Genomic DNA, 24,245 nt, shown 5'->3' on the forward strand with positions numbered 1-24,245 from the left:
GCCCACTTCTGATGTCCTAGGCCACGGGTCACCAACCTTTTTGAACCCAAGAGCTACTTCTTGGGTACTGATTAATGCGAAGGGCTACCAGTTTGATACACACTTAAATAAATTGCCAGAAATAGCCAATTTGCTCAATTGACCTTTAACTCTATGTTATTATTAATAATTAATGATATTTACACTTAATTGAACGGTTTAAAAGAGGAGAAAACACGAAAAAAATGACAATTAAATTTTGAAACATAGTTTATCTTCAATTTCGACTCTTTAAAATTCAACCGAAAAAAAGAAGAGAAAAACTAGCTAATTTGAATCTTTTTGAAAAAATTTAAAAAATAATTTATGGAACATCATTAGTAATTTTTCCTGATTAAGATTAATTTTCGAATTTTGATGACATGTTTTAAATAGGTTAAAATCCAATCTGCACTTATAACAAATTGGACCAAGCTATATTTCTAACAAAGAGAAATCATTATTTCTTCTAGATTTTCCAGAACAAAAATTTTAAAAGAATTTCAAAAGACTTTGAAATAAGATTTAAATTTGATTCTACAGATTTCTAGATTTGCCAGAATAATTTTTTTGTATTTTAATCATAATAAGTTTGAAGAAATATTTCACAAATATTCTACGTCGAAAAAACAGAAGCTAAAATGAAGAATTAAATTAAAATTAATTTATTATTCTTTACAATAAAAAAAATACATTTACTTGAACATTGATTTAAATTGTCAGGAAAGTAAAGGAAGGAATTTAAAAGGTAAAAAGGTACATGTGTTTAAAAATCCTAAAATCATTTTTAAGGTTGTATTTTTTCTCTAAAATTGTCTTTCTGAAAGTTATAAGAAGCAAAGTAAAAAAAATAATGAATTTATTTAAACAAATGAAGACCAAGTCTTTAAAATATTTTCTTGGATTTTCAAATTCTATTTGAGTTTTGTCTCTCTTAGAATTAAAAATGTCGGGCAAAGCGAGACCAGCTTGCTAGTAAATAAATAAAATTAAAAAAATAGAGGCAGCTCACAGGTAAGTGCTGCTATTTGAGCTATTTTTAGAACAGGCCGGCGGGCTACTCATCTGGTCCTTACGGGCTACCTGGTGCCCGCGGGCACCGCGTTGGTGACCCCTGTTCTAGGCAAAATGATTTTGCAATTTGTCACGGGCCACGTGTCTCGTGTGTCATTTTAACTGCCGTTTATTTCCTCCAAGTCCCCAAGAGGAGTTCATTTAAGTGCCACCCCTGTTTTTGCCTTCAAAATTGGCAAGGAAAACCAAGATGTGTGACTTCCTGCTTTTTTTTCCCAAAACATGTGTTCTTGAGACTTTGACATGCGAAACATCTCCAGAAATGTTCTCGATACAGGGGCTATTTTTTCCTCAAATGTAGATTCATTTTGGTCATTTCATCTTTGGAACCACAAAAATATACATTTAATGTACAGTTCTTGCAAATATTGGCAAGTTTCCGTGCATGTAAAGTTCCTGTAAAATGCCATTGCATTGGTAGGAGAATGATAAAGCAACAATTGAAAGAGGAAAAGCAGATATTTTCAACTACAAATGTTTGAGAGCACCCAATTAAAGTAGAGAAACATTTCTTTTACAAGTTGTTATCAGGGCCGTCTGAACCAGGGGTCACCAACGCGGTGCCCGCAAGGACCAGGGGCCGTACTTATCAAGCTTCTTAGAGTGCCATTTTACACTTAAGTCCTGAGAATCGTTCTTAAGTCTAAGAATCACTCCTACTCTCCACGATATTTAAGAGACCTTCAGAGGTGTCTTAAGTGGTTAGGAGTTGCCAGCAGGGGATGGCACTGAGGCGAGAGAGACGTGCGCGAACGTTCAGGGAACGGAACAATGTTTTGTTTTTTTTTGATGACGAGCAGCTGATCAAACGGTATCGTTTAGACAGAGCGGATATTATTTTTGTCACAGATTTAATACTTTTCGATTCCTTGTTCATTTCTGCATGTGTCTGCAGTGGGCTAGTATATATAGAGCCACCCACACCAGTTTCAAATTAGTTGCCTAATTAATGAGGTGGAAAGAAAATGTTATGACAGTAGCGTATGTGTGTGGCCGTGAGGTGAGTGACGTCAGTGAGTGTGTGGGCGAGAGAAGAGAGGGAGCGGTAGCGTGAGTGCCGGCGGGGACTAGTTTGTTTTGTATTATTTTGTAGTTTATTGTCAAAATATACACTCCCATTGTCCACTTAAATATTTCCAAGATATTTCTTTATTCTTAGACAACGGATTCCCTTCCGTGATTGGTCATTTCTACGGACACAGAAATGACGTCACCTAAAATTGCGTTTACGGCACATAGTAATGTCGTAATTCAGCTCTGAGTGTGACACTTAAGATTCAGTCCTACACTTCGCTGAAAGTGTGAGTAAGACGCTTGATAACTAACTTTTAAGTGCAGCTTTCAGCGAAGAATTTATTTACTCTTAAGTCAACTCTTAGCAGACTTCTTAGGAGTAATTCTAAGAAGCTTGATAAGTACGGCCCCTGATGAGTAGCCCGCTGGCCTGTTCTAAAAATAGCTCAAATAGCAGCACTTACCAGTGAGCTGCCTCTATTTTTTCAATTGTATTTATTTACTAGCAAGCTGGTCTCGCTTTGCCCGACATTTTTAATTCTAAGAGAGACAAAACTCAAATAGAATTTGAAAATCCAAGAAAATATTTTAAAGACTTGGTCTTCACTTGTTTAAATAAATTCATTAAATGTTTTACTTTGCTTCTTATAACTTTCAGAAAGACAATTTTAGAGAAAAAATACAACCTTAAAAATGATTTTAGGATTTTTAAACACATTTACCTTTTAAATTCCTTCCTCTTCTTTCCTGACAATTTAAATCAATGTTCAAGTAAAAACAATTTTTTTTTATTGTAAAGAACAATAACTACATTTTAATTTAATTCTTCATTTTAGCTTCTGTTTTTTCGACGAAGAATATTTGTGAAATATTTCTTCAAACTTATTATGATTAAAATTCAAAAAAATTATTCGGGCAAATCTAGAAAATCTGTAGAATCAAATTTAAATCTTATTTCAAAGTCTTTTGAATTTCTTTTAAAATTTTTGTTCTGGAAAATCTACAAGAAATAATGATTTGTCTTTGTTAGAAATATAGCTTGGTCCAATTTGTTATATATTCTAACAAAGTGCAGATTGGATTTTAACCTATTCAAAACATGCCATCAACATTCTAAAATTAATCTTAATCAGGAAAAATTACTAATGATGTTCCATAAATTCTTTTTTTAATTTTTTCAAAAAGACTCGAATTAGCTAGTTTTTCTCTTCTTTTTTTCGGTTGAATTTTGAATTTTAAAGAGTCGAAATTGAAGATAAACTATGTTTCAAAATTGAATTGTCATTTTTTTCATGTTTTCTCCTCTTTTAAACCGTTCAATTAAGTGTAAATATCATTAATTATTAATAATAACATAGAGTTAAAGGTCAATTGAGCAAATTTGCTAATTCTGGCAATTTATTTAAGTGTGTATCAAACTGGTAGCCCTTCACATTAATCACTACCCAAGAAGTAGCTCTTGCTTTCAAAAAGGCTTGTGACCCCTGTCCTAAATTGTGTTTATTGCATGTGAACAAGGATTACACCGTCTCAGGGGTCCCCAACCCACAGTTCTGGAGCCGCATGCGGCTCTTTAGCACCGCCCTAGTGGCTCCCTGGCACCTTTTGAAAAAGTATATATTTAGTTTGAAGATGGTTGGTGTAGGAGGACAAACATGACACAAACCTTCCTATTAGTTACAAAGTCCACTGTTTGTATTCAACATGCTTCCCTGATGACAGTATTTGGCCAGCGCTGTTTTGTCCTACTCATTTTGGCAGCCCTTCAACTCACCTTAGTTTGTTTACATGTACAACTTTCTCTGACGCTGCCACAGAAAGACGTGTTTTATGCCACTCCTTTTTTGTCTCATTTTGTCCACCAAACCTTTTATGCTGTGCGTGAATGCACAAAGGTGAGCTTTGTTGATGTTATTGACTTGTTTGAGTGCTAATCCATGCTAACATGCTATTTAGGCTAGGTGTATGTACATAATGCATCATTATGCCTCGTTTTTAGGTATATTTGAGATTATTTAATTTGCTTTACCTATGTTCATTTATATTTGCATGTCTCATGACATTATCTGTATGAAATATTGGCTGCATTTCTGATAGTTGTGTGTGCGCCATGTTGTTCCAGACCACAGCAAACTAGCAGAGATTGTAATAAATCCATTAGAAGACGACAGTTTCCTTTAACTTGGACACACACATCTATACCTTTGGTCATTCTAAGACACTCATTTCCTGACAACTTTTACTAATGTTTCAACATTTCTGTCAACGAAGATTTGTGTCAGTCTGCGACAGTCATTTTGATAGTAGGCTAATATTAACTTACATCATGTATACTGTATAAGACTTTTAAAGTCATTTTGATAGTAGGCTAATATAGACATCATGTGTTGCCTTCATTATAACACTTATATAAGACTTTTAAAGTCATTTTGATAGTAGGCTAATATAGACACTTACATCATGTGTTGCCTTCATTATAACACTTGTATAAGACTTTTAAAGTCATTTTGATAGTAGGCTAATATAGCTAATATAGACATCATGTGTTGCCTTCATTATAACACTTATATAAGACTTTTAAAGTCATTTTGATAGTAGGCTAATATAGCTAATATAGACACTTACATCATGTGTTGCCTTCATTATAACACTTATATAAGACTTTTAAAGTCATTTTGATAGTAGGCTAATATAGACACTTACATCATGTGTTGTCTTCATTATAACACTTATATAAGACTTTTAAAGTCATTTTGATAGTAGGCTAATATAGACACTTACATCATGTGTTGCCTTCATTATAACACTTATATAAGACTTTTAAAGTCATTTTGATAGTAGGCTAATATAGACACTTACATCATGTGTTGCCTTCATTATAACACTTATATAAGACTTTTAAAGTCATTTTGATAGTAGGCTAATATAGACATGTGTTGCCTTCATTATAACACTTATATAAGACTTTTAAAGTCATTTTAATAGTAGGCTAATATAGCTAATATAGACACTTACATCATGTGTTGCCTTCATTATAACACTTATATAAGACTTTTAAAGTCATTTTGATAGTAGGCTAATATAGACACTTACATCATGTGTTGTCTTCATTATAACACTTATACGACTTTTAAAGTCATTTTGATAGTAGGCTAATATAGACACTTACATCATGTGTTGCCTTCATTATAACACTTGTATAAGACTTTTAAAGTCATTTTGATAGTAGGCTAATATAGACACTTACATCATGTGTTGTCTTCATTATAACACTTGTATAAGACTTTTAAAGTCATTTTGATAGTAGGCTAATATAGACACTTACATCATGTGTTGTCTTCATTATAAGACTTATATAAGACTTTTAAAGTCATTTTGATAGTAGGCTAATATAGACACTTACATCATGTATTGTCTTCATTATAACACTTATATAAGACTTTTAAAGTCATTTTGATAGTAGGCTAATATAGACACTTACATCATGTGTTGTCTTCATTATAACACTTATATAAGACTTTTAAAGTCATTTTGATAGTAGGCTAATATAGACACTTACATCATGTGTTGCCTTCATTATAACACTTATATAAGACTTTTAAAGTCATTTTGATAGTAGGCTAATATAGACACTTACATCATGTATTGTCTTCATTATAACACTTATATAAGACTTTTAAAGTCATTTTGATAGTAGGCTAATATAGACACTTACATCATGTGTTGTCTTCATTATAACACTTATATAAGACTTTTAAAGTCATTTTGATAGTAGGCTAATATAGACACTTACATCATGTGTTGTCTTCATTATAACACTTATATAAGACTTTTAAAGTCATTTTGATAGTAGGCTAATATAGACACTTACATCATGTGTTGCCTTCATTATAACACTTATATAAGACTTTTAAAGTCATTTTGATAGTAGGCTAATATAGACACTTACGTCATGTGTTGTCTTCATTATAACACTTGTATAAGACTTTTAAAGTCATTTTGATAGTAGGCTAATATAGACACTTACATCATGTGTTGCCTTCATTATAACACTTATATAAGACTTTTAAAGTCATTTTGATAGTAGGCTAATATAGCTAATATAGACACTTACATCATGTGTTGCCTTCATTATAACACTTATATAAGACTTTTAAAGTCATTTTGATAGTAGGCTAATATAGCTAATATAGACACTTACATCATGTGTTGTCTTCATTATAACACTTATATAAGACTTTTAAAGTCATTTTGATAGTAGGCTAATATAGACACTTACATCATGTGTTGTCTTCATTATAACACTTATATAAGACTTTTAAAGTCATTTTGATAGTAGGCTAATATAGCTAATAGACACTTACATCATGTGTTGCCTTCATTATAACACTTGTATAAGGAGTAAATTTTTTTGCGGCTCCAGACAAAATGTTTTTATTTGTGTTTTTTGTCCAATATGGCTCTTTCAACATTTTGGGTTGCCGACCTAGTGGTTTCAGTTGTTTGTTTGCCAAACAGATGAGAAATGAGCGCTTTAAGGGGTGGAAGAGGTTTGAACAGCGGATAGTGTAACCATCATAACCCAAGTGTGTGAACAAAAACAGCTTGTTTTTTCAGTAAGATTGCTCAATCATTGCGCTTGTACAAGAAAATATGATATTTACGGATTGGACAGCTGCCGTATGGGATCACCACAGGCCAGCCCACGGCACTCCTTAATGAAGACCTGGAGGCTCTGGCTGGACTGGTCATAGGTCATAGAGAAGACCACCTCGCCGCTCACCTCCACGCTGTCATGGTCTCCTGACTCACTGTAGATGCTCATCAGGCTGCCGTGTGTGCTCTGCGGATTACGTTGACCTTTTAGAAGGCAATTCCTGTTGTCCCTTAAAGATTGCCTAAAGGCATCAGCTCCTAACTAATCAGTCATCAAAATAAAACAATATATTGAATAAAAGAGGTATACCTTTGAGCTTACAGAACTGGAAGCCATTGTGCTTATGTGGTAGTTAACCAAGCTGTCAATATCTTCGTCTTCATCTTCCTGTCAAATTGGAATAATTATAGATAGGAAACATGTGTTTAGCGACAGTAAGGACTTATATCCGGGGTGTCCAAAATTGTGGCCCACAGCTAATGCACATTCTACAATTATTATTAAACAAAAACATACACAAGTGGAATAAAAGAGCAAACGGGTGAAATGTCAAATGTTTCAATGTTGACTCTAATAACAAAAAACTGCCAAATAGACAATTTTTTCTTTAAAACTGTCATTGCTCACAAAATAATAATGAATCAAAATCAATGTTGGTATGACTTGTTGACCTATTCAACGCTCAGATTACTTCGCATCAATATTACATTTTGGAATACATTTTCTAGGGAAAATATTGCATATTTTGTAGGGATGTCCGATAATGGCTTTTTGCCGATATTCCGATATTGTCCAACTCTTTAATTACCGATACCGATATCAACCGATACCGATATCAACCGATATATGCAGTCGTGGAATTAACACTTTATTATGCCTAATTTGGACAACCAGGTATGGCGAAGATAAGGTACTTTTTAAAAATAATAATAAAATAAGATAACTGAATTAAAAACATTTTCTTGAATAAAAAAGAAAGTAAAACAATATAAAAACAGTTACATAGAAACTAGTAATTAATGAAAATGAGTAAAATTAACTGTTAAAGGTTAGTATTATTAGTGGACCAGCAGCACACACAATCATGTGTGCTTACGGACTGTATCCCTTGCAGACTGTATTGATATATATTGATATATAATGTAGGAACCAGAATATTGATAACAGAAAGAAATGGGGGGAGGGAGGTTTTTTGGGTTGGTGCACTAATTGTAAGTGTATCTTGTGTTTTTTATGTTGATTTAATTAAAAAAAAAACAAAAAAAAAAACCCAAAAAAACGATACAGATAATAAAAAACCGATACCGATAATTTCCAATATTACATTTTAACGCATTTATCGGCCGATAATATCGGCAGGCCGATATTATCGGACATCCCTAGTAATTACCTAACGTTACATTATATATTTTTTGGGTTGGTGCACTAATTGTAAGTGTATCTTGTGTTTTTTATGTTGATTTAATAAAAAAAAAAAAGAAATAAAAAAAAAAGAAAAAGATACAGATAAAAAAAACCCGATACCGATAATTTCCGATATTACATTTTAACGCATTTATCGGCCGATATCGGCAGGCCGATATTATCGGACATCCCTAATATTTTGTCATATATAAAACAAAACAAAAAAAGAGAATAAAACAAAAACATGTACAAAAATAAAATTGAATAATCGACGGAAAGATCTGAAGGTGATATTTAGTTGTAAGTAAAAAAAATAAAAATAAAAATAAATATTTGAAACTTTTATGAGTGGGGCCTTTTTGTATCCCCAATACTTTTAGTGGGATATTTTTAAAAAAAAATGTCATTTAAAAAATAAGGAATTTAAATCAATGTTATGAATTATTGACCTATTTTAGGCTCCAATTACTTCACATCAAAGATTCCACTTTGGGGAAACATTGCATATTTTGTGTTTTTGCAATAAAAAAAATGGGTTTTAAAAAAATCGGGCAAAAAAAAAAAAAAAAGACGAAATGATTTTGTATCGGCAGATAAAAGTCTAGATCAAGTTCAGGTCTAAGTGTAAATATAGGACACATTTTTATGACTCAGACTCTTCCGGATCCGAGGGATTCCCACTTGAGGAGAGCCTTAAAATGTATATATTGTATTGGTTTAAAAAATGGAAACTTTTAAAATGGCCCCGGCATGCTTTGACTTTTCAGAGGAAAAAGTTTGAACACCTCTGAGTTGAATGTTTGGACTCACGTGCATGTCTAAAGCTGGTACAGAACGGCTCCGGTTTCCAAACGGTACCTCCAATGTGTCTTTTCTGCCACGGAGATCCAGCGTGGATAGGTGTCCTGTCATCGACGTGTCCAGCATGAAGCATAGATTTTCATGTTGAACAGGACAACAAGAAACTTACCGGGAGGATCCTGAACGCGTCTGACGCTCCTTTTGAAGATTTGCTCAACATCGAACGCAGGGCTCGGAGAGACCGGCTTTATTTCTGGCACCTATAGTCAAATAACGGGGAGGAGATTGGGGGATCTAATTATAAGCAATATATCCGTGTCACCCTCTCATTGTTGTATATGGCATGCAAGTCTTGCAACATTACTGAATATCAGTTGCAATGAGACCCTAACAACACAGGAGAACCAGGGTGTTTGTTGGCCAGACCAAGGAGACACATTTTATCCAAGAGGAGACTGAGGGCAGCGTTCAGAGCTAAAACCACAGCAAGAAGGTATGCTGTGTCTTTATTTTGGCCATTTGCTACTGTGTACGCTCAGATGTTGCAAGGAGCGACCAGCTGGGGTCTAGACCAGGGGTCACCAACCTTTTTGAAAGCAAGAGCTACTTCTTGGGTACTGATTAATGCGAAGGGCTACCAGTTTGATACACACTTAAATAAATTGCCAGAAATAGCCAATTTGCTCAATTTACCTTTAACTCTATGTTATTATTAATAATTAATGATATTTACACTTAATTGAACGGTTTAAAAGAGGAGAAAACACGAAAAAAAAAAAAAATTAAATTTTGAAACATTCAATTTCGACTCTTTAAAATTCAAAATTCAACCGAACAAAAGAAGAGAAAAACTATCTAATTCGAATCTTTTTGAAAAAATGTAAAAAAGAATTTATGGAACATCATTAGTAATTTTTCCTGATTAAGATTAATTTTAGAATTTTGATGACATGTTTTAAATAGGTTAAAATCCAATCTGCACTTTGTTAGAATATATAACAAATTGGACCAAGCTATATTTCTAACAAAGACAAATCATTGTTTCTTCTAGACTTTCCAGAATTAAAAACAAAAAAGAAATTCAAAAGACTTTGAAATAAGATTTAAATTTGATTCTACAGATTTTCTACATTTGCCAGAATAATTTTTTTGAATTTTAATCATAATAAGTTTGAAGAAATATTTCACAAATATTCTTCGTCGAAAAAACAGAAGCTAAAATAAAGAATTAAACTAAAATGTATGTATTATTCTTTACAATAAAAAAATTTTTTTTTACTTGAACATTGATTTAAATTGTCAGGAAAGAAGAGGAAGGAATTTAAAAGGTAAAAAGGTATATGTGTTTAAAAATCCTAAAATCATTTTTTAGGTTGTATTTTTTCTCTAAAATTGTCTTTCTGAAAGTTATAAGAAGCAAAGTAAAAAAAATAATGAAGTTATTTAAACAAGTGAAGACCAAGTCTTTAAAATATTTTCTTGGATTTTCAAATTCTATTTGAGTTTTGTCTCTCTTAGAATTAAAAATGTCGGGCAAAGTGAGACCAGCTTGCTAGTAAATAAATGCAATTTAAAAAATAGAGGCAGCTCACTGGTAAGTGCTGCTATTTCAGCTATTTTTAGAACAGGCCGGCGGGCTACTCATCTGGTCCTTACGGGCTACCTGGTGCCCGCGGGCACCGCGTTGGTGACCCCTGATGTAGATGATCTACAAACCCCAAAACCAGTAAAGTTGTCACGTTGTCCATCCATCCATCCATTTTCTACCGCTTGTCCCTTTTGGGGTCGCTGGAGCCTATCTCAGCTGCATTCGGGCGGTAGGCGGGGCACACCCTGGACAAGACTCCACCTCATTGCAGGGCAGTTGTCACGTTGTGTAAATGGTAAATAAAAACAATGATTTGCAAATCCTTTTCAACTTATATTCAATTGGATAGACTATAAAGACAAGATATTTCATATTCACACTGAGAAACTAATTATTTTATTGCAAATAATCATTAACTTAGAATTTAATGGCAGCAACACATTGCAAAAAAGGCATTTTTACCACTGTGTTACATGGCCTTTCCTTTTTACAACACTCAGTAAAGGTTTGGGAACTGAGGAGACACATTTTTGAAGTGGAATTCTTTCCCATTCTTGCTTGATGTGCAGCTTAAGTTGTTCCTGAGCCCATGTGGTGATATCATTTACACACCCTCGCCCCGTCCTTGTTTGTGAATGACTGAGCATTTCATGGAAGCATGCACTTATACCCAATCATGGCACCCACCTGTTCCCAATTAGCCTGTTCACCTGTGGGATGTTCCTAATAAGTGTTTGATGAGCATTCCTCAACTTTATCACTCTTTTTTGCCACTTGTGCCAGCTTTTTTGAAACATGTTGCAGGCATCAAATTCCAGATGAGCTAATATTTGCAAAAAATAACAAAGTTCCTCAGTGTTCACTCTTACAATAACAACAGTTTGTTATTATACAGGTTTTTTACTGGTTAGAATGCAAAAAAAACCCCAAAACCTTTGTCTTCTTATAAAGGTAGTGAATGTTAGGCAAAATTCCAAAAAAGTGCAGCTCCCCTTTAAGTAATATAGAAATTTATCACAGCTGTTTTTTGGAGGAATGTATATAATCATAGAACTGGCACCTAATGTTATTGAAGAGTATTGATTTTGAGTAAGAATCGTTTTGAATTGCGAAACAGATTCTGAATCGAATAGTTACCCCCAAGAATGGAATGGTGTGGTGCCCAAAGAATCCTGATAAGCACACCCATACTTACTTGCGTCTCTACAACGTGTACAGAATGGCTCTTGATGTCCTCTTGGACCGCACCCGAGTCAGGCTGGTCGCAAACATCTGGCTCCGATATGAAAGGTTCTAGAATGTCTGTTCATATAAAAGTCAGCATGTGTTCCAAACAAGATCTCTGGACAGTGTGAGAAAGCCTAACAGGACAAAAAAGGCTTACTGGGAGATTGTGGAAAGTTTTTGACGCTCTTCTTAAAGAGTTTGTCGACATCAAACTCCAGCTTTGGACTGGCTTGCCTTATTTCTGGGACCTATAGAGACAATACAGATAAAGGATGATCAGAAATGAGTAGACAGAGAGGACTACGTGACAACATGGAACATACAACGTTGGCTTCCGAACTGGAGCTGTGAATGCTGATAGTGTCTGGAATGACTTGGAGTGTCAGACTGGAAACACTGGATCCTGCTGGGCTGGATGTACGTGGGGTGGTCTCTCTACTGTCCAAGTAAGAGCAGCAGTGTCAAGTCCACTCACATGTACGATCTGATCTAGTAGGGCTGGGCGACAACTGATATCACGCTATTCTTAGCTTATATACGTATATCAGTATTTTCAACAAAAAATGTTTAGTTTAAACTCAACTCCACATTATTGTCACTAAAAGTTTTTTGAACATTACTTTTAAAAAGTAATTATAGTCACTCCTTACGCAAGGAATTACCAGGGAATGTAATTGTGTTACTTCAAATAAATGAGAGCGGAAGAAGGCCAGTTGAGGGAAGAACAGGGAAACTACACTTTCTTTTGGAAAGGAAAAGCAGCAGATCAACCAAGAACACACAGGGTAGGATTTGCCATTAGAAATGAACTACTTGGTCAACTGACAGAACAGCCCGTGGGTATAAATGAAAGACTTATGACTCTGAGAATCAGCCTAAAACACAACCAACATGCTACTCTCATAAGTGTTCAGAGCAATTGTTAGAACAACTTTGCTGTATGGTTCAGAGGCATGGACAGCATATCAAAGACACATCACAGCACTTGAAAGGTTTCAACAGCGATGTCTACGCTAGATGATGAATATTAAGTGGCAAGATATGAGAACATCCATCAGTGTACTTGAACAGGCCATGCTTCCCAGTGTAGAGAGTACAATTGTTAAATACCAACTACGATGGGCAGGACATGTCGTACGGATGAATGATGACAGACTGCCAAAACAGATGTACTGTCAGCTGAATGAAGGGAAAATAAATACTGGTGGGCAGAGAAACCACTACAAGGATTGCTTAAAGAAGACATTGAAACAATGTGAAATAGATACTACATACTGGGAAGACCTAGCAAAAGACAGAATAAGATGGAGAGCTGCAGTCAGTGAAGGAGTGACAAAGTATGAGGAGAAAAGAACATCTATGATACTTGAAAGAAAGGAGGAGGAGACTGGAAAGTAGAGTCATGCCAAAATGTATATTACCACCTGGTCTGATCTGTCCCATATGCGGCAGAAACGCCAAAGCTCGTATTGGCTTGAACAGTCACTACAGAGCACATCATTCTTAGGGACCATTGACCCCTATCTTCAAGAAGAGGAGCCAGCAAGCAATCAGTATTTAACAAAAAGTGTTTACCGTAATTTCCGGACTATAAGCCGCACCGGACTATAAGCCGCACCAGCTAAATTTATGGGAAAATACAGATTGCTCCATATATAGCCGCACCCGACTATAAGCCACAGGGTTTTGATGTGTAATTAGCGTAGTATATAGGGGTTCCTGCTACCACGGAGGGGATTGTCGGGACAGAGATGACTGTTTGGGAACGCAAAGCGTCCCATTTATTAACAATGAATCTTTCAATCATTCAATCAAACTTTCACATCTTTGACATGGCGAACAGCATTCGTGCAGAGTACAAATAATACAACGGTGCAAAGTAATACAAAGTGCCCGCCTGTACGTTATCAAAATAACCAGCCTACCGGTATATGAAAAGTCAGTTTTTAATCATTGTGTCATCGTCTTCCTCCTGCGTACTAAAACCACCGAAATCCTCTTCGTCGGTGTCGGAGAAGAACAGGCCGTAAATAAGCCGCACCTTTGTATAAGCCGCAGGGACCAGAACGAGGGGGAAAAGTAGCGGCTTATAGTCCGGAAATTACGGTAGTTTAAACTCAACACCACATTACTGTCACTAAAAGTGTTCTGAACATTACCTTTAAAAAGTAATTATAGTCACTCCTCACGCAATGAATTACCAGGGAATGTAATTGTGTTACTTCAAATAAATGTCACAGGCAGTTGAGAGAAGTTTATGAGAGCCATGTGTGTGTGCGTGTGTGTGTTCCTTTAAAAGTCGGTGTCTGTTGCCAAGCGACACGTGACATCAGTGAGGGTTTCAGCTAAATTGTTGTTGTTAGCCAGCTCTAACAGGTGTTCTGTTGAACCTTTTCACCGGCTTGTGTTACCGCTGGTTAATAAGGTTGAGCTAAGGTGAGGGAACATCAGGTGAATGTGGCGGAGGGTCGGTAAGACCATTCCCACGCGCTGGATCTTTCCTAGCTACGGTGCCTGCTAGGCACAGCCGCACAAAGGCACATCCAAAAATACCGTTACGGCGGTATTATCTCAAATAGATATGTCTTTCTAAAATATACCCTCCAATAGCGATATAGCGCCCAGCCCTATGATTTAGTCATTTTCCATCTTTAGTTCACCTGGGCAGGTCAGGGGTGACTCGTCTGGACTCTGTGCCAGTTCTGCTGCTGCCCAGGCTGGCTTTGTCTGCAGACTCCGTGTCACTGTGCGGCGGCTTTAACGTGTCTTCATCCGCTTCTATTTCAAAAGACTTCATGGAGCCTGAAGTCTTACTGGGAGGACTGTGAGAGAACATTCAAATTATCTTTGGGAAATGGAAACACAATAAGCAAAAACACGAGGGGGTAAAAAAAAATGATGTCCCACCGTTTGCTAGTGGTTTGGATTCTCTGTCTAGGGATGGGGATTGGGACGAGGGCAGGAGTGGGAGCGGGTGCGACCAAAGTGGGGTTACGGGCGGGAACAGGAACCGATGCAGCTCCGCCCAAATCTTCACTTGGTAGCGTCGACGCAGCTCGGCTTAAATCTTCACTCGGTAGCGTCGACGCAGCTCGGCTTAAATCTTCACTTGGTAGCGTCGACGCAGCTCGGCTTAAATCTTCACTTGGTAGCGTCGACGCAGCTCGGCTTAAATCTTCACTTGGTAGCGTCGACGCAGCTCGGCTTAAATCTTCACTTGGTAGCGTCGATGCAGCTCGGCTCAAATCTTCACTTGGTAGCGTCGATGCATCCATCCATCCATTTTCTACCGCTTGTCCCTTCCGGGGTCGCGGGGGGTCGCTGGAGCCTATCTCAGCTGCATTCGGGCGGTAGGCGCTTAAATCTTCACTTGGTAGCGTCGACGCAGCTCGGCTCAAATCTTCATTTTTCAGCAGGATGTCTCCCATTGTCTCATACTTCTTTGCTTTGTGGAGAAAAAGAGTCAAGAGCATTACGTTTTCAAGTTACTTCCTCTTTTACTTTGTAACCAAGACAACAATCCAGTCCGTGCTTGTTTACATTCCTCGCGGAACAGGCCATACCCACTTCCTCTTCCCGTACTCACACACTGGCTTCTTTCTGAGGCTGCATCTCACCAGCTCGTGTGCAGGCGATGTGAGGAATCGGTTGACCCTCAGGTTGTAGAACCAGTCACCCGTACTCTTCCTTAGGTCCCTGAGAAGACATTTTCCAGGCCAACGTGAAACAAAACATACTTCTGTGGAAGCCCAACTTCTAGTCTACCGGGGGCCGTACTTATCAAGCTTCTTAGAATTACTCCTAAGAAGTCTGCTAAGAGTTGACTTAAGAGTAAATAAATTCTTCGCTGAAAGCTGCACTTAAAAGTTAGTTATCAAGCGTCTTACTCACACTTTCAGCGAAGTGTAGGACTGAATCTTAAGTGTCACACTCAGAGCTGAATTACGACATTACTATGTGCCGTAAACGGAATTTTAGGTGACGTCATTTCTGTGTCCATAGAAATGACCAATCACGGAAGGGAATCCGTTGTCTAAGAATAAAGAAATATCTTGGAAATATTTATGTGGACAATGGGAGTGTATATTTTGACAATAAACTACAAAATAATACAAAACAAACTAGTCCCCGCCGGCACTCACGCTACCGCTCCCTCTCTTCTCTCGCCCACACACTCACTGACGTCACTCACCTCACGGCCACACACATACGCTACTGTCATAACATTTTCTTTCCAATTCATTAATTAGGCAACTAATTTGAAACTGGTGTGGGTGGCTCTATATATACTAGCCCACTGCAGACACATGCAGAAATCAACAAGGAATCGAAAAGTATTAAATCTGTGACAAAAATAATATCCGCTCTGTCTAAACGATACCGTTTGATCAGCTGCTCGTCATCAAAAAAAACTAAAACATTGTTCCGTTCCCTGAACGTTCGCTCACGTCTCTCTCGCCTCAGTGCCATCCCCTGCTGGCAACTCCTAACCACTTAAGACACCTCTGAAGGTCTCTTAAATATCGTGGAGAGTAGGAGTGATTCTTAGACTTAAGAACGTTGATAAAAAGCTTTTATTCTTAAGTTTGAGAGTAGGACTAAATTTAGCAAATTCTCAGGACTTAAGTGTAAAATGGCACTCTAAGAAGCTTGATAAGTACGGCCCCAGATCTTCTGCCAACTTTCAATCCAAATGATGTAGTCAATTGTCCTCCAGGTGCCATGTGCCTGGTATGCAACAGCAAGAGGTGGAAAAACCAGAGTTAAGAGTGTTTTGAGATCAGAGTGGTCTCTCAGCTAATTATGCAAACATTGGAGTTCCAAGCATCTCCAGCATTAGTTGGCGTAGCAAATACCCCGTAAGATCCCACTAAATCATCAGGAGCCGTACTTATCAAGCTTCTTAGAGTGCCATTTTACACTTAAGTCCTGAGAATTTGCAAAATTTAGTCCTACTCTCAAACTTAAGAATAAAAGCTTTTTATCAACGTTCTTAAGTCTAAGAATCACTCCTACTCTCCACGATATTTAAGAGACCTTCAGAGGTGTCTTAAGTGGTTAGGAGTTGCCAGCAGGGGATGGCACTGAGGCGAGAGAGACGTGCGCGAACGTTCAGGGAACGGAACAATGTTTTTTTCGTTTAGATAGAGCGGATATTATTTTTGTCACAGATTTAATACTTTTCGATTCCTTGTTGATTTCTGCATGTGTCTGCAGTGGGCTAGTATATATAGAGCCACCCACACCAGTTTCAAATTAGTTGCCTAATTAATGAATTGGAAAGAAAATGTTATGACAGTAGCGTATGTGTGTGGCCGTGAGGTGAGTGACGTCAGTGAGTGTGTGGGCGACAGAAGAGAGGGAGCGGTAGCGTGAGTGCCGGCGGGGACTAGTTTGTTTTGTATTATTTTGTAGTTTATTGTCAAAATATACACTCCCATTGTCCACTTAAACATTTCCAAGATATTTCTTTATTCTTAGACAACGGATTCCCTTCCGTGATTGGTCATTTCTATGGACACAGAAATGACGTCACCTAAAATTGCGTTTACGGCACATAGTAATGTCGTAATTCAGCTCCGAGTGTGACACTTAAGATTCAGTCCTACACTTTGCTGAAAGTGTGAGTAAGACGCTTGATAACTAACTTTTAAGTGCAGCTTTCAGCGAAGAATTTATTTACTCTTAAGTCAACTCTTAGCAGACTTCTTAGGAGTAATTCTAAGAAGCTTGATAAGTACGGCCCCTGGTCTTATACGCTAGCATTAGCTCATAGCTAGGGATCAACCATGGGACTAAAGGAAGTGAGTGTGAAGGACCGTGCTGAGAGTAAGCTAGCCATTAAATTCAAGGAAGAAATCATCAAAAACATGATAGTGTGTCGCCAACTTGAAGAAGCAATTTGGAGAGTATCACTGCAAGTTAGCTCCTTACCGAAGCAGAACAAGGCGAACAATAGCCGAGAATGTTCAAATAATATCGAATAAGCGGACATTTATGCATGAAAAAAATGGAACAGCTGCTGATGGTGTTTGACGAGGAAGCAGCTGGAAGGGGATACCATAGAAGTCCACTCTCCAAGGCTGTACTTCATTAGATTCTATTGTATTGTTTTTAAACCATCTCTCTTATATACAAACTACAAAAGCAGTGAAGTTGCCACGTTGTGTAAATGGTAAATAAAAAGAGAATACAACAAATCCTTTTCAACTTATATTCAATTGAATAGACTGCAAGGACGAGATATTTCATGTTCACACGGAGAAACTCTTTTTTTTGCAAATAATCATGAAGTTAGAATTGAATGGCAGCAACACATTGCAAAAAAGGCATTTTTACCAGTGTGTTACGTGGCCTTTCCTTTGAACAACACTCAGTAAAGGTTTGGGAACTGAGGAGACACATTTTTGAAGTGGAATTCTTTCCCATTCTTGCTTGATGTACAGCTTAAGTTGTTCAACAGTCTCCCTTCTCATATTTTAGCCTTCACCCATTTTCAATGTCTGGACTACAGGCAGGCCAGTCTAGTACCCGCACTCTTTTACTACGCTGTTGTAACACGTGGCTTGGCATTGTCTTGCTGAAATAAGCAGGGGCGTCCATGATAACGTTGCTTGGATGGCAACATATGTTGCGCCAAAAGCTGTATGTACCTTTCAGCATTAATGGTGCCTTCACAGATGTGTAAGTTACCCATGTCTTGGGCACTAATACACCCCCATACCATCACACATGCTGCCTTTTACACTTTCACCCTAGAACAATCCGGATGGTTCTTTTCCTCTTTGGTCCGGAGGTCACGACGTCCACAGTTTCCATAAAAAATTTGAAATGTGGACTCGTCAGACAACAGAACACTTTTCCACTTTGCATCAGTCCATCTTAGATGTGCTCGGGCTCAGCGAAGCGTTTCTGGGTGTTGTTGATCATTGGCTTTGGCTTTGCATAGGAGAGTTTTAACTTGCACTTACAGATGTAGCGACCAACTGTAGTTACTGACAGTGGGTTTCTGAAGTGTTCCTGAGCCCATGTGGTGATATCCTTTACACACTGATGTGGCTTTTTGATGCAGTACCGCCTGAGGGATCCAAGGTCACGGGCTTAGCTGCTTACGTGCAGTGATTTCTCCAGATTCTCTGAACCTTTTGATGATATTACGGAGCGTAGATGGTGAAATCCCTCAATTCCTTGCAATAGCTGCTTGAGAAATGTTGTTCTTAAACAATTTGCTCAGGCTTTTGTTGACAAAGTGGTGACCCTCGCCCCGTCCTTGTTTGTGAACGACTGAGCATTTCATGGAAGCTGCTTTTATACCCAATCATGGCACCCACCTGTTCCCAATTAGCCCGTTCACCTGTGGGATGTTCCAAATAAGTCTTTGATGAGCATTCCTCAACTTTATCACTCTTTTTTGCCACTTGTGCCAGCTTTTTTGAAACATGTTGCAGGCATCAAATTCCAGATGAGCTAATATTTGCAAAAAATAAAGTTTCTCAGTGTGAACATGAAATATCTTGTCTTTGCAGTCTATTCAATTGAATATAAGTTGAAATGGATTTGCAAATCATTGTATTCTCTTTTTATTTACCATTTACACAACATGACAACTTCACTGGTTTTGGGTTTTGTAGAAGTTGTTTTTTAAAAGGCATTTTAGAATGGTGGTGTTTCAGGGTGGGGGTCAAGCACTAATCAAACTGATTTCAATGTTGATTTGAGATACAAATGTTTTGAGTTCAGAGCTACGTCACAGAACCGATTGAGGTGGTAAGTTGAGACACTACTGCAGGGGTCACCAACCTTTTTGAAAGCAAGAGCTACTTCTTGGGTACTGATTAATGCGAAGGGCTACCAGTTTGATACACACTTAAATAAATTGCCAGAAGTAGCCAATTTGCTCAATTTACCTTTAACTCTGTTATTATTAATAATTAATGATATTTACACTTAATTGAACGGTTTAAAAGAGGAGAAAACACGAAAAAAATTACAGTTAAATTTTGAAACAGTTTATCTTCAATTTCGACTCTTTAAAATTCAAAATTCAACCGAAAAAAAGAGAAAAACTTAAAAAAAGAATTTATGGAACATCATTAGTAATTTTTCCTGATTAAGATTAATTTTAGAATTTTGATGACATGTTTTAAATAGGTTAAAATCCAATCTACACTTTGTTAGAATATATAACAAATTGGACCAAGCTATATTTCTAACAAAGACAAATCATTATTTCTTCTAGATTTTCCAGAACAAAAATTTTAAAAGAAATTCAAAAGACTTTGAAATAAGATTTACATTTGATTCTACAGATTTTCTAGATTTGACAGAATAATTTTTTTGAATTTTAATCATAATAAGTTTGAGGAAATATTTCACAAATATTCTTCGTCGAAAAAACAGAAGCTAAAATGAAGAATTAAATTAAAATGTATGTATTATTCTTTACAATAAAAAAAATTAATTTACTTGAACATTGATTTAAATTATCAGGAAAGAAGAGGAAGAAATTTAAAAGGTAAAAAGGTATATGTGTTTATAAATCCTAAAATCATTTTTAAGGTTGTATTTTTTCTCTAAAATTGTCTTTCTGAAAGTTATAAGAAGCAAAGTAAAAAAAATAATGAAGTTATTTAAACAAGTGAAGACCAAGTCTTTAAAATATTTTCTTGGATTTTCAAATTCTATTTGAGTTTTGTCTCTCTTAGAATTACAAATTTCGGGCAAAGCGAGACCAGCTTGCTAGTAAATAAATACAATTTAAAAAATAGAGGCAGCTCACTGGTAAGTGCTGCTATTTGAGCTATTTTTAGAACAGGCCAGCGGGCTACTCATCTGGTCCTTACGGGCTACCTGGTGCCCGCGGGCACCGCGTTGGTGACCCCTGCACTACTGTAATTTCTATTACCTTCACAAGGTGGCATGTGCGTGGAATAAACACAATCATAAATATCCAGCGCTTCATGTCACTACTTGTGAACTCTTTAGTTGTATTAACGCTGAGTGAGCAGTTTGATCCCTACTCTTATTACAATATTGCTTCTGCAACTGCCGTGTTGGAGCTATAGCTATGTTTTCAATTTGGACTTTCTCATGCACTCCAAATCATTAAGGAAAAAATAACAGGTTATATCTGCATATAATTCATTCTCACATACTTCTGGTTTATGTAAATAATGAGACGATTTTTCTTACGACTCTTTGGCGCACACGTTGCATAGCCATTGCCCTCTGGGGACGTTGGTTCTGCACTGGCTGCATACAAGGTGATGGCACTGCCTGCACTGGATGCTGTTTAAGGCCAGCGGACTCAAAGGCGTCTGGCATCGGCCACAACTCCTCTGACTGTATCTCCCGCTTCCACGTTTGGCCCCTTTCCGCTTGATTCCCAGCAACTCGGCCTTAAGCTTCCTGTGACAAAAACAACAAAGAAAGTCATGCAATCATGTTGAAAGTAAGGTCCCGGTGGGGGGGAAAACAGAAATCACCAGGAAAAGTTTGAAGATGGAAATAGGCACAGTACGGTATCAGACTGAAACACACACTTGGTATTAACATGCCTGTTTAGTCACAACGGTCAATAGTTCACATTCCTGTAGAATGGGAACCAGTCCGAGTCATAAAATATAGTTAGAAAATGCCAAGCCTAAAATCCCTTGTGTATATTTGCTACATTTACCACTCATAATGCTACTTTTCCACTGCATGTACTCCAAATGGCTCTACTGATCTATTGATGCGTTTCCATTATTTCTAGTACCTGCTCATTTTGTTGGATGGACAGCAAACACACAGTCTAACATTAGCTTAGTCTTGTTCACTCAGTGTAAGGCTGCAGCTAACGATTATTTTTCTATCGATTAATCTATAGATTATTTTTTTCGATTAATCGGTTAATCTATAGATTATTTTTTCGATTAATCGGTTAATCTACAGATTATTTTTTCCGATTAATCTATAGATTATTTTTCTTTTTACCGATTATTTTTTTAATTCAAAATGAAGATGGAAAAAATAAATGTAGGCCAGTTTTTTCCTTAAGGCATGGCTTTTATTTACAAAAAAAAAGAAGTATGGCCACTCAGTCAACATTGACAACAACATGACTAAATATTCTGTAACAATGTAAACATTTAAAACTTTTAACATTCAACAAAATTAAAAGTAGCTTAATTGCTTTTTAATGTGCAAATATAAAAGTCAACATCCAGTGCAAATCTTAATATTCTGCAATAGTATAAGCATTTCAAAAGTAAAAGTATTGCTTATTTTGCTTTAAAATGTGCAAAAATAAAGATAAACATCCAATACAAAAAAGTGCAAAACGAAATATTCTGTAACAACAGTGTAAACATTTCAACAAAAGTGAAAGTATTGCTTATTTGCTAAAATGTGCAAAAATAAAGATAAATATCCAATACAAAAAAGTGCCAATCTAAATATTCTGGAGCACTGTAAACATTAAGTATTGCTTTTAAAATGTGCAAAATAAACATCCAGTCCAACACAGTACACAATAACCAATTCTACTCATTCCAGTGAGTGACTAACAGTTGTAATGAAGAAAGGTTAGCATGTCTACATGCTCTGGTTCTTTTCTTGTTTACAATATTCCCAGCAGCTGAAAATAGGCGCTCAGAAGGGGTCGATGTGGCTGGAACTGAGAGGTAATTAGCCTTCACCTCAAGCCAGGACTGTGAGTGAGCTGAGCGGCAGTTTATATTTCTAGAAGGTCAACGGGCTCATAGTGATGTTACTAGTAGTTGACTGGGAGGTGTTTATTATCATTTGGGGAGAGTCCGCTGCCTGATGCTCACCTGCTAAACACCTATCTGCTCCACGCTGAAGCGCTGACTACATGCGCTCTGAATACACACTGCTGATTGGCTGCTAACGTTTTGAATACGCACTGCTGATTGGCTGATAATGCTTCGTGTGTACCAATCAGATGGTTGTGTGGGTGGGACAATGCTGGGTGCTGAGACAGAGGCAGAAGGAGCAAAGCAGCTTGTTATTGTTAAGACTTTAGCAGCTAAAGTTAGCTTTAGCTTAGAAACTCGTTCGGTACACCCCCGTACCGAACCGAAAGCCCCGTACCGAAACGGTTCAATACAAAACACGTACCGTTACACCCCTAGCAGATACAAATGACACATTCATGTTTTTGTGTAATGATGACAACGTATACTCGCGCGGACGATTGACTAGTTGATGGTTGATGGTTTTCTTTTCAAACGTTCGTTCATAGCCGTTGTGCTGCTATGATAGGCCATTTATGCTCGACACAGTGTGCATACAACAACATTATTAGGCCGTGTATTGAAATACTCCCACACTTTTGACGACTTTTGGCGTGATTTTTCTCCCTCGCTCGCATCGTCTGCTTTGATCGTCTGCTTTGCGCTTCGCCATGACTGTAGTGTGACGTGAATATGCGACGCGTCGACGCACAAAAACGGCGTCGACGTATTTACGTAACCGATGACGTCGACAATTTACAGTCACAGAATAATAATTACCATATAAATATAACTACACAATATAAAACCAAACAAATCATCAATGAGCAAACTAATTTAAAAACTCAGATAAAATATTACTCTGTTTTTAAAAACCTGTTTACTTTCGATGCTGGTGAGAATTCGAGGCACGTTATTCCAGAGCGATAAAGATCTATAAATAAAAGATTTCCGCAAAGCATTCTTCCTGGGACGAGGGAGTACAAAATGCCCCTCACTGGATGCCCTGGTATTGTGATTATGTATAGTGCTACCGTGAACTATTTGGGCCATGAGAAAAGCAGGAGTTTTACTACCGGTTACTGATTTGAACAATATAAGAGTATTAGCCAACGGTCCCTGACACAAGGCTGAAGCTTAGAGAGGTGACAGAGCTTTCGCCGCTGCTGCTCCCAAGCTCTGGAACGACTTACCTCTGAGTGTTAGACAGGCCTCCTCTCTTCCTGTTTTTAAATCTCTCTTAAAAACATACTTTTATTCCATGGCTTTTAACACTGAGTGATCTCCATCCTGCTATGGCGTCCCACAATGCACCTGCTGTGAACCTGTTTTTATGTTTTATTTATTTTTTACCGTGCTCTGTTTGTGTTGTGCTTGCTCGTTTCTCTTGTGTTATCTTCTAACCTGCCCATTGTACAGCACTTTGGCTACCCCTGTGGTACATTTTAAAATGTGCTTTATAAATAAAGTTGATTTGATTTGTTGGTCTGGATCAGGGGTCACCAACGCGGTGCCCGTGGGCACCAGGTAGCCCGTAAGGACCAGATGAGTAGCCCGCCGGCCTGTTCTAAAAATAGCTCAAATAGCAGCACTTACCAGTGAGCTGCCTCTATTTTTTTAATTGTATTTATTTACTAGCAAGCTGGTCTCGCTTTGCCCGACATTTTTAATTCTAAGAGAGACAAAACTCAAATAGAATTTGAAAATCCAAGAAAATATTTTAAAG

The 24,245-nt window shown here is 37.2% G+C and overlaps 1 protein-coding gene across 4 annotated transcripts in view; it reads right to left on the reverse strand.

Annotated features, from left to right (window-relative positions):
* Positions 1-24,245, reverse strand: part of sytl4 (synaptotagmin-like 4) — a 61,972-nt gene that overhangs the window by 27,172 nt on the left and 10,555 nt on the right. For 3 of the 4 annotated variants that reach the window (XM_062043993.1, XM_062043994.1, XM_062043996.1), the window contains exons 3-13: positions 20,976-21,191; positions 15,370-15,479; positions 14,691-15,228; positions 14,444-14,605; positions 12,107-12,221; positions 11,941-12,031; positions 11,752-11,858; positions 9,138-9,228; positions 8,978-9,072; positions 7,073-7,150; positions 6,771-6,949 (exon numbers count right to left, since the gene is read on the reverse strand). In XM_062043993.1, coding sequence (XP_061899977.1) covers positions 6,771-6,949; positions 7,073-7,150; positions 8,978-9,072; positions 9,138-9,228; positions 11,752-11,858; positions 11,941-12,031; positions 12,107-12,221; positions 14,444-14,605; positions 14,691-15,228; positions 15,370-15,479; positions 20,976-21,191 — 1,782 coding nt within the window. The remainder of the gene's footprint in view (positions 1-6,770; positions 6,950-7,072; positions 7,151-8,977; positions 9,073-9,137; positions 9,229-11,751; positions 11,859-11,940; positions 12,032-12,106; positions 12,222-14,443; positions 14,606-14,690; positions 15,229-15,369; positions 15,480-20,975; positions 21,192-24,245) is intronic. The other variant, XM_062043995.1, reaches the window with a different exon arrangement.

The sequence above is a fragment of the Entelurus aequoreus genome, linkage group LG04 (genome assembly GCF_033978785.1).
Source record: "Entelurus aequoreus isolate RoL-2023_Sb linkage group LG04, RoL_Eaeq_v1.1, whole genome shotgun sequence".
In the NCBI taxonomy this organism is placed as follows: Eukaryota; Metazoa; Chordata; class Actinopteri; order Syngnathiformes; family Syngnathidae; genus Entelurus; species Entelurus aequoreus.